Source organism: Bos indicus, chromosome 29 (assembly GCF_029378745.1).
Source record: "Bos indicus isolate NIAB-ARS_2022 breed Sahiwal x Tharparkar chromosome 29, NIAB-ARS_B.indTharparkar_mat_pri_1.0, whole genome shotgun sequence".
In the NCBI taxonomy this organism is placed as follows: Eukaryota; Metazoa; Chordata; class Mammalia; order Artiodactyla; family Bovidae; genus Bos; species Bos indicus.
In genome coordinates, this window is record NC_091788.1 from 40,116,850 (window position 1) to 40,127,412 (window position 10,563).

General features: G+C 48.1%; 1 protein-coding gene across 1 annotated transcript; it reads left to right on the forward strand.

Moving 5' to 3' along the window:
* Positions 1 to 772: 772 nt before the first annotated feature.
* On the forward strand, positions 773 to 10,316 carry LOC109554281 (pregnancy-associated glycoprotein 2-like). Its single transcript, XM_019954624.2, has 9 exons — positions 773 to 825; positions 1,406 to 1,556; positions 2,402 to 2,519; positions 2,613 to 2,734; positions 3,946 to 4,145; positions 5,069 to 5,185; positions 8,131 to 8,275; positions 8,363 to 8,461; positions 10,164 to 10,316. Exons 1-9 carry the CDS (start codon positions 773 to 775, stop codon positions 10,314 to 10,316), a joined length of 1,158 nt encoding a protein of 385 aa, XP_019810183.2.
* The last annotated feature ends 247 nt before the right edge of the window (positions 10,317 to 10,563 follow it).

Genomic DNA, 10,563 nt, shown 5'->3' on the forward strand with positions numbered 1-10,563 from the left:
CCTCCACTAGCTTTGTTTGTAGTGATGCTTTCTAAGGCCCACTTGACTTCACATTCCAGGATGTCTGGCTCTAGGTGAGTGATCCCATCATCGTGATTATCTTGGTTGTGAGCACACAGGGTTCCCCTTAAATGTTTGTTGGATGATATAAAGAATCTGGGGGATGCCTGCATCACATTTCTTCCAATACTGAAACCATGCAATTGCCGTACTGCTCCAGCCTAGATCTTGGATACAGACTGGCATCAAAGGTGTCCCTGACCTGTGCCAATGTCCCACTACCTAAAGCCACTTATATGTCACTGGGCTGCCCCTAAAGTCTTCACTTTGCTAGTGACTTCTTTTCCTTCTAGCAATCCCCTCTCCAACTGAGGACAGCCACATACATTTTATGACATGTCTAGGTATACCACATGAGATCACAAATGTCTAGCATGGCCCCCAGCATTTACTTTTATCATATTATTAGCAGTGTTTTGTCTCCAAGCTGGCAAGAGTCTCCACATACTTAGTTTAGTTTAATTTTTCATTCAAGCCTCAAAGAACAAGTTACAGTAGAAATATATGTATTCTGAGAATTGTTTAATCCAATGTCTACAGAAACTGATAGAGATAAAGATTTTATCAAGAGTTTGGTATTCTTTATCAGATCTATTAGTAGCCTAAAGGGGACAATTATGTCAGGTCAGAACATATATAGTTAGGAGCTCTTGGCCAGCACTGTAGGCTAAGAACCCAAACTTCCCTGAGTCTTTGGACCCAGGAGAGAAGCATGAAGTGGCTTGTGCTGCTCGGGCTGGTGGCCCTCTCAGAGTGCATAGTCATGTAAGTATGGGGACTGTAAGTGGCATCATCTCTCTTTCTGGGATTTCTCTTTTCGTCCTCTTATTCTTCCACCCATCAGGGTTAGAAGAGAAAGTAATCATTCCCTGGCAGTCTTAAATTTCAGCTCTCACTTATTGATGAGAATCTTGTCACGGGCATCGTTCATGGGGCAGGCCTGCAGGGTTGCATAACTCTGGGAGTACCAGTCATATCATGACCTATATAAAACTGGCACTCCTTAGAACTGTTCAGTGCATGACCTGTGCAGCTGTAGGTGTGGTGCTGTAGAAAAGCATTTCTCCTGCATTTGCTTCTAGGTCTTCTCTCTGCTCTGTCTCCTCTTCTGTGTGTATGTATCAGTGTCTTCATCTGTGTAGGCTCCAAATGGTCATCTGGTTTACCCAAGATTACACAACAGAACCTGTGTGCAGACCTAAGTCTTTGACATGTCTTTGCACGGCATCCTGATAAAAGGTGACACTCATAAAAAGGCTTAGAAAATGCACAGTGCCATTACAATGCCAGATATGACACTCATACTTGGTTATTGGCTCTTCCTTTTCCCCGTGCTTGGTAAAAGAATCCCTATGACGAAGATGAAGACACTTCAAGAAGTGGTCTTGGAAGAAATCAAGCCAAAATATTTCCTGGAGGAACAATCTTATAGCCTGTCCCAGGAAACTACTCTTGACCACAAGTTCTCATCTCATCCCCTGAGGAAAATCTTGAACGTGAGCGTCTTGGGAGGATGGTGCTCCACAGCACCCCCTGAGGCTCTGGCCTAGCACTGGGGCTCATCTGGAGGTGCCAGGTGGGATGTTGGGGCTGGGGCTCCTGCAGGAGGCAGACACAGTGGGGAACAGGAACCCATTCCCAGAGGAGAAGGCAGTCGCATCCTCAAATCTTGGTCTGTGATAACGGGGCCCAGCAATGACCATTTGGCAGGTAAACATCCATTTCTGGGACAAAAATGTGGCATTAGTTTCAGGGAGATTATTCTTTCTGAACTAAGTGAGCCACTGATATAAGATGAATGGTGAGATGTGCCAAACAAAAGGTAACACCAACTGCAAATCAGGTGTGAATCCCCAGGCAGAGAAAGATCACCCTCCACAGATCCAGAAAAGGCACCAATTTACTGAGCCCCTAACGTATGTGACTCCGTAAAGGTCTAACACTATAGCTACTGTTTTATTTTGTTTCATTTTTAAAGGAGGGGGAGATGCTTATCTCTTGTTCAAGAATGCATAGGCAGAGAGAGTCAGAGAGAGTCAAAAATTGAATACATATCAAGAAAGGGGCCATCTTCGTGTTGTTGACAGGGCATGCTCTGAGATTAGCAGGAGTGGCCTGGGGTGAACTAGGAGGGCCACCTGGAGAAGAAGGTGATAAGGTTGGCCTTAAAGAGGAGACTGGAGAGCTTCTCAGATGAAGGGACCTCTGAGCAGAGGCTGTGAGGAAGGGCAATTGGAAAGTGATTTCAGGCCTTGGGATGCCCAGAGGGAGGCAGGATGCTATGAACGGAGGGTAGCCAGGCAGCCAAGTCTGCCCTAACCTCCCTCCTCGACCCCTGTAGATGGCCTACGTCATCAACATCACCATTGGAACACCCCCTCAAGAGTTCCGAGTCATCATTGACACCAGCTCATCTGACTTGTGGGTTTCCTCCATCTACTGTCAAAGTCCCTCCTGCTGTGAGTACCAGCCCCCCACCCATCTCGTCCTCCCTCTCCAACCCCCCACTCCATCCCTGGCACCTGACAGATACTCATCTCTTGTGTCGGCAGGTAAACACTTGAGATACAACCCTAAGGCATCCAGCAGCTTCCAGTCCGGCGATGGGAAACACATCAACCTCCGTTATGGATGTGGAAGGATAATGGGAGTTCTTGCCACTGACACTGTTCAGGTAACATGGGAACCAGGGCCTCAGTCAGGTCTGGTCCTGGGAGCAACCAATGCCTGCAAAATAGATGCACTACCAGCTGGGAGGGACTGTCTTTCTGAAAATCCCCTAGTGGCTGGCCACCTGCCCAGCAGGGCCCTGTCCCTGGGGAGACAGCTCCCCTGCTGACACACAAACTCCCAAAACAACGAACCCCAGAGAGGGGCTTGGGGTGTGGACTTGCATCTCCATTACCCAACGTTCATTTTGCTGGAGCAGGAAGAAGGGGCAATAAAGCACCCCCTTTTATATTCACAGGCTCTACAGGGCACTTTCATGGTAATAACTTGTTTTATCCTGCAACATCCCCAGGCAGGAGGTACTATTATTAGCTCAGGATAAAGACGAGGGACATGAGGTGCACAGAGCGAGAGCCTTGCCAAGGTCACATATTTTTTAAGTGGAGCTTCACTGACCTTCAGGACTCAAGTAGGTGTGGGTTTGGGGAGAGGATAAAACTGATCTGGGGCCCCTGAGGTAGCACAGGGCTTCAGGTATCCAGGCAGGGGAATCAGGGGTCACAGATGTAAGATGGGCCTGATAAAAGGGTTCTCACTCTAAGGGGCCTTTAAGACTAATAAAAACTATGGCCTGCCCCCCAACACACACAAAGTGCCTGAATATGCTCTCCCTGTTTCTCTGTCTGGGTCTCTGTCTCTCTCTGTCTCACACTCACACAGACACTTACACACAAGTGTGCACATCCCCAAAAGCCTGATATCCAGGCAGAATTTTCATTAGAACCCAGCCAGAGACATTGCATAATGGGCTTCTGTCTGCCTGGGCAGAGGCAGGATCCACAATCCAGTGCAATGAATTCAGTTCGTGTTTGTCATCAGATCATAGTGTTGCCAAAGAGAAGACTAGTCTGCTCTCTATTCATAGTATCCTCAGAGGGGAACCATTCAGTCCTGTCCTGAGTTTGGTTGCCCCACCTGTACAGAAGACATGAGACCAATTTGACTCATTCACATGCTGTTTGCAGGATAAGCAGGTATTGCTAAGATGCATGGCCCCACACAAATGGAACTCAAACTCCTGTCCCAGCTTGATATCCCCATCTGAGATCAACTGAGGATTCAGTTCTCTAGAGTGCTAATGGCATGTACAGTCCCACAGCCCAGTTCTAGTCCCACTTCCCAAACTTTACGTGGGCACGCTCTCCTCTCTCACAGATCGGGCGACTTATTGCCAAGTCGCAGACATTAGTCCTCAGCATGAATCAGCTCAGTGGGGCCTTGGAACATGCATCTTATGACGGCATCATGGGCTTAGCCCAACCCAGCCTCGCCATCCATGGGACCACCCCCATCTTCGACAACCTGAATAAAAACAGAATCATTCCTGAGCCTGTCTTTGCCTTTTTCATAAGCAGGTAAGTCTGAGCTGGACAAGTCCTCTCTCCAAATTAACTGTAAAATGCTTTCAATTGCATGAAAAATTAAAGACTACCTCATCCAGAATATTCCTATGAGATGGTCTAGCCTAGGAGAACTACGGCCCCAGGATCGCATCTGGCCCCATCACTGGGTTTTCAACAATACGGTTTCATTGGAACACAGCCATGCTCATGGGTCCAAGGGTGCAGTTTTGTCCAGGGAGGTGGAGGTAACAGGGAAAGCAATAGAAGGTGTCAGGATGTTAGAGGAAAAGGCAACAGGATTTGCTGATGAATTTGATATGGATGGAAGGACAGGGATGCTGGGAATGTTTCCTTCCTCATTAACATTTCACCGGGAACCCAGGACGAGCTACAGAATTTGTAAGAGCCAGCTCAAAAATGAAAATGTGAAACCCCTTATTCAAAACACATTAGGGATTTCAAGACAGGAAGAGTGGAGGTGGGCAGCCTGCTCAGCTTGAAGTTCCATAGATCACACAGGTCACAGGCAAGAGAAGCCAACCCTGGGTGAGCCTGAACCCATATTTTTAGCGCCCTCAGACATCAGCTTTCCTGAAAAATGACAGGCTAGACAAGGAGGAAGCCCGACCCCTCCAGCATAGAGTCCTCCTAGGGTACATCTGAGCATTCAGCTGCTGGAAAGGTCCAGGCCTTCTTCAGAAGGATGGGTGGTCGGAGCCAGGCCTGGTTGAAGCCAGGCTGCTCAGCTTCGAACCTCTTCTGTGACACTCGTTAGATGGGGACCGACCCTGATCAGGTACTCAAGCTCTCCAAGCATCTGTTTCCGCATGTATAAAATGGAGACCGTAGTAATGCCTCTGATGGGTGAAGAAGTGCAGTCCTCAGACAGTGCCTGGTGTTACTCTCCTCCAACAAGCCCCTTCTTCTCTCTTCAGCTGGCCGCAGAAGAGCAGCTTGCTGATGCTTGGTGGGGTGGACCATGCCTACCACAAGGGAGCTCTCAAGTGGGTACCGGTGACCCAAACCCACTTGTGGCAGATAGCCGTGGACCGGTAAGCCTCCCCCTTTTAAGGCCACCCCAAATGATGCTCCCACACATGCACATGGACACATACAGTTCAGTTCAGTTCAGTCACTCAGTCGTGTCTGACTCTTTGCGACCCCCATGGACTGCAGCACGCCAGACCTCCCTGTCCATCACCAACTCTCAGAGTTTACCCAAACTAATGTCCATTGAGTTTGTGATGCCATCCAACCATCTCATCCTCTGTTGTCCCCTTCTCCTCCTGCCCTGAATCTTTCCCAGCATCAGGGTCTTTTCAAATGAGTCAACTCTCACATCAGGTGGCCAAAGTATTGGAGTTTCAGCTTCAACATCAGTCCTTCCAATGAACACCCAGGACTGGTCTCCTTTAGGATGGATTGGTTGGATCTCCTTGCAGTCCAGGGGACTCTTAAGAGTCTTCTCCAACACCGCAGTTCAAAAGCATCAATTCTTCAGTGCTCAGCTTTCTTTATAGTCCAACTCTCACATCCATATATGACCACTGGAAAAACCATAGCTTTGACTAGACAGATCTTTGTCGGTAAAGTAATGTCTCTGCTTTTTAATATGCTATCTAGGTTGGTCATAACTTTCCTTCCAAGGAGTAAGCGTCTCATAATTTCATGGCTGCAATCACCATTTGCAGTGATTTTGGAGCCCAAGAAAATAAAGTCTCTCACTCTTTCCACTGTTTCCCCATCTATTTGCCATGAAGTGATGGGACCAGATGCCATGATCTTAGTTTTCTGAATGTTGAGTTTTAAGCCAACTTTTTCACTCTCCTCTTTCACTTTCATCAAGAAGCTCTTTAGTTCTTCTTCATTTTCTGCCATAAGGCTAGTGTCATCTACATATCTGAGGTTATTTATATTTCTCCCAGCAATCATGATTCCAACTTGTGCTTCTTCCAGCCCAGCACTTCTCATGATGTACTCTGCATATAAGTTAAATGAGCAGAGTGACAATATACAGCCTTGAAGTACTCCTTTTCCTACACACACAAATGCACTCACAGTCACACACAGACATATGCTACACACACACACATAAAAACAGATATATAAACACATACATAGGCAAACATATAAACACACATAGACACACAAATGCATGCAAACACACACACAGGAACACACACCACCCATGAGTTCATAACTGCCTCAGAGCTCCTGATCAGGCCTCTCACCAGGATCCTGAAAGGGTCCAGAGAGGCCTGGGCAGCTGGGGGAGGGCTGCATTCCTGTGCTGTGAGGTAGGGAGCCTGGTCAGAGGACCTTACAGTGTGGTGAAAAGAGGATCAGGGGGCATTTCACCAACCTGAACAGGATTGTGTTAAGATGACCTACTGACCAGGGCCACCCAGGACCTAGAGTGTTCTCAGTACACAGAATTGCCAGTTGAAAAACTGAGAAAGTCCTGAAAAACTGGGAAAACTGGTCTCCTCAGAGAGAAGTTACCCAGCAGTGAAGAGAGTTTGGCTGCAGTCTTGAGACCTGAGAGCAAGCATAAGAAGAGACACCCCACCTGACCAGTGCTAATTACCGCCCAAACCGGGCACACAGTGGGGCAGGGCTGTGACTGAGTCAGGAAGCTGGGATCCAGGAGTGGCCTGAGAACAAGGGGCAATAATTGATGAGATTCTCTGTGATACCCTCAGGCCAAAGCTTCCCTGCTCTTCGGAGGCCCCTGGGTCTGCTCATGCTCCCCTACCAGGGGCCTCAGGGTCTGAGCTGGGTGAGGGGGCGGTGCTGGGAGACAAACTCTCCCAGGGCAGCCTGTGTCTCCCCCACCACCACTCTGACCATCTGCTGTCCTAGACACCTCCATCTTCACTGTATGGACCGACCCATCATTGGTGAGACACAGATACAGGTCTCTGGGTGTTCCTCATTCATTCATTCGACAAACATACATTGTGCATCACCTGTGTGCTGGGCACTTGAGGGAGGCACTGAGGATCCAACTTGCCCTTACATCTAGTGAGGCAGACGTGCATGAAACGACTCACACACACAGTGAATTACCACCTGGGTACATGCTGGACACAAGGAAGAGTCTACAGAGAGTGAGAATGACAAAAGCCTGATCTAGTCTTGGGGGAAGACTTTCCTGACATAGTGACAATTAACCTGGAAGATAAGGAGAAATTTGCTAAACAACAATGATGCTAAACAACAACTCATTGGAAAAGACTCTGGTGCTGGGAGGGATTGGGGGCAGGAGGAGAAGGGGATGACAGAGGATGGGATGGCTGGATGGCATCACCAACTCGATGGCGTGAGTTTGAGTGAACTCTAGGAGTTGGTGATGGACAGGGAGGCCTGGCGTGCTGTGATTCATGGGGTCGCAAAGAATCGGACACAACTGAGCGACTGAACTGAACTGAACTGAACTGAAATGAAGCTTGAAGTCAGTCAAGAACTTCAGACACTTTCATTTATATATAGGCTCCAGAGGGTGCTAGGGGTAAAGAACTTCCCTACCATTGCAGGAGGTGTAAGAGTTTTGGGTTTGATCCCTGGGTCAGGAAGATCCCCAGGAGAAGGGCATGACAATCTACTCCAATATTCTTGCCTGTAGAATCCCATGGGCTACAATCCATAGGGTCACAAAGAGTTGTACACAAGTAAAGTGACTTACTAACTAGGTCTTTCCTACCCTGCCTTTATGTGTCATAAGATTATATTAATAGATAAAGTATTGGAGATGAAAAAAAAAAAACAATGATGAGGTTCTTCTAGGAAGTTCGCCAGTACAAGCCCAGGCCCTGAGCCTGGTGCCTGCAAGATCTGAAAGGAAGTTAAAAAGATTATGTGACCAGAGAAAAGAAAAACAGAGTCAGGGCAAGAGCTGAAGAGCTGTTCAGCAGAGAGTCAAGGAAGGGATAGTGATGGGGGGGGTGGGGGGTCTCCAGAGTGACCCTACTGCCTGCTTTGTCCCTCTGTCTCTCAGCATCTCCATGAACAAAAAAGTGATTGCTTGTTCCGGCGGATGTCAGGCCATTTTGGATGTCGGGAGCTCATTTTTGTTTGGCCCAACTGACAGAGTCAGAAGCATCCAGAGGAGCATCAACCCCAGCCCCCTCCAGAATGAGCAGGTGAAGGGTCATGCCACAGAGTCATTCTTGTGCTCCCCACACACCAAGGATCACCTGGGTCAACCTCTCTCCTGCTTTCTTTTACAGCAATTGATTTTGTGTAACAGCACCATGACCCTGCCTCCTGTTATCTTCACCATCAATGGCATGGACTTCCCAATGTCCCGTAAATACTACATCCAGAAGGTGAGAGGACAACCCTGGGGGCTGGTTCCCAAATCTCAGACTTACAGGACCCCTTGGGCTCCTGCTGGGAGGAGTGCGCCCTCTGCAGGCCTGGTCACATCATTGCTGCACCTCAGATGCTGCTGAGTCCCTGTGGCTGGGCCAGCGCCTCCCACAAAAACCAACCACGTGAGAGGAAAGGGCAGTCTGGGACATCCATCCTCCTGAACTAAATGTGGAGACACCACTCCATGCTGGCATGGTGGGAGTCACAAGGAGAGGGGAACACTAAGGGCCTCAGGTTTCCCAGAGCTTCAGTTCAACCAGAGACCTCAGATGCAGGAACACAGAAAGTCAGCTCTAGCAACCCCTGAAACAGAACAAGTGACAAGAAGGATGGCTGGGAACAGTCCCAGTGTGCTGTGCCACCATAGTGATTAACAATCTCCCCTTCCCAACATGAAAGTGTCCAGATTGAGATCATAAATTACATGCTTATGCTAGAACTTCGCTGCAACGCTGCACTCTGTGAGTTGGGATACCGACCCCTCTGTGGGGAGGTTGGATGCTACGGTGAATAAAGGAGCACAGTGACTGCTCAGCCCCAGCACATGGTGGAGGCTTGATGTCAGCTCCCTGTGGGAGTTCAGAGCAGGCTGATGGGCTCAAACAAGACTTTGAGGAAGAGAGGGAATTGCAGTAATTCTAAACCACCAGCTTCATGGAGGAATGAGGAAGCCTTCTTGGGTTGAGGCAAATCTATAATGGATTCTATGGTACCCACGGGGGCTGTGCAAAGGTGCCCGGGGGCACATAGGGGTGAGGAGGGCTGCAGACCAAGGCAGCGCCAGGGTAAGTCACCCAACCCAGCCTGGAGTGGCCAAATAATGTGAGTGTAGGACCAGAAAGTTTTCCTAGACAGCCTGAGAGCACTATAAAGAACATGTTGTGACAATGCTATTTACAATGGGTAACCAACAGCAACCTACTATGTAGCACAGGGAGCTCTGCTCAGTGTTATGTGGCAGCCTGGATGGGAGGGGAGTTTGGGGGAGAGTGGATCCATGTATACGTATGGCTGAGTCCCATTGCTGTCCACCTGAAACTATCACAATACCGTTAATTGGCTATCCTCCAATACAAAATTAAAATTTTTTTAGAAAAAGAATGGGTTGTAGGCAATGGGGAGAAGAGTAGGTATTCCCTGTGGAGAAAACAAGAGAGCAGGAGTCAGAAGAAAACAGCAGAGTGTGATGGGGAGCTATGGGCCATTCTTTTCCTTTAAAAAAAAAAAATACTTTAAAGTAGAGCTGATTTACAATGTTGTGTTAATTTCTGCTCTAAACCTAAGTCACTCAGTTTTATATATATATAAATGTATACCTGCTCTTTTTCGTATTCTTTCCCATTACAGTTTATCATGGGATACTGAATACAGTTACCTGTGCTGTACAGTAGGACTTTGTTGTTTTACAGTCTCTATATATTAGTTCGCATCTGATAATCCCAAACTCCCAGTCCTCCCCTCCCCATACCCCTCTGTCATGGCAACCACATGTTTTGGCCCTTCTTGTTCCTATACCCTCACTTCTGCAGCTGCTGTGAGAGCCACTGGATTCTTCCCAAAGAAGGGGGGAAAATGGGAAAGCTCTCTGCTCTGGATATTGAGGGGGATGGCAGGTAAGTGCTCACGCTGACTGGTGTGTATTTCTGTCTCCCCCAGGTTTCTAAAGACATCTGCTTTATAACCTTTAATGGGGGCACAGAGTACATTAGCCCCTCAGCGACCTGGGTCCTGGGTGACATCTTCCTGAGAGCATATTTCACAGTTTTCGATCAGAGTAAAAACAAGATTGGCCTGGCTCCCTCAGTGTAAATGCTGGGCTGCTTCAGGAATCACTCAGGCCCACTCCAAAGACCCTCACACGTAGGGCACTCCCACCCAGGGATGCTGGTGAACTGTGTTTGGTGCTATGCAAGCCCTGTCTTCAGAAAAGAATAAAGGATTTCATCTCAATAGAGCTAATACAAATGGTTGCTTCTGTTTGGGTTGGGGAGGTGCATCATAATTGGAAGGATCTAGAATCAAGTCTGAACCACAAGTAAAAGGATCCCAACTCCAA

Excerpts from the sequence above, each read along its gene's own strand:
- LOC109554281 (XM_019954624.2), top strand. The coding sequence starts at position 773 with ATGAAGTGGCTTGTGCTGCTCGGGCTGGTGGCCCTCTCAGAGTGCATA. Across the intron at positions 826-1,405 it reads CTCTCAGAGTGCATAGTCAT|AATCCCTATGACGAAGATGA; the intron begins GTAAGTATGGGG and ends GCTTGGTAAAAG. Across the intron at positions 8,462-10,163 it reads GTAAATACTACATCCAGAAG|GTTTCTAAAGACATCTGCTT; the intron begins GTGAGAGGACAA and ends TGTCTCCCCCAG.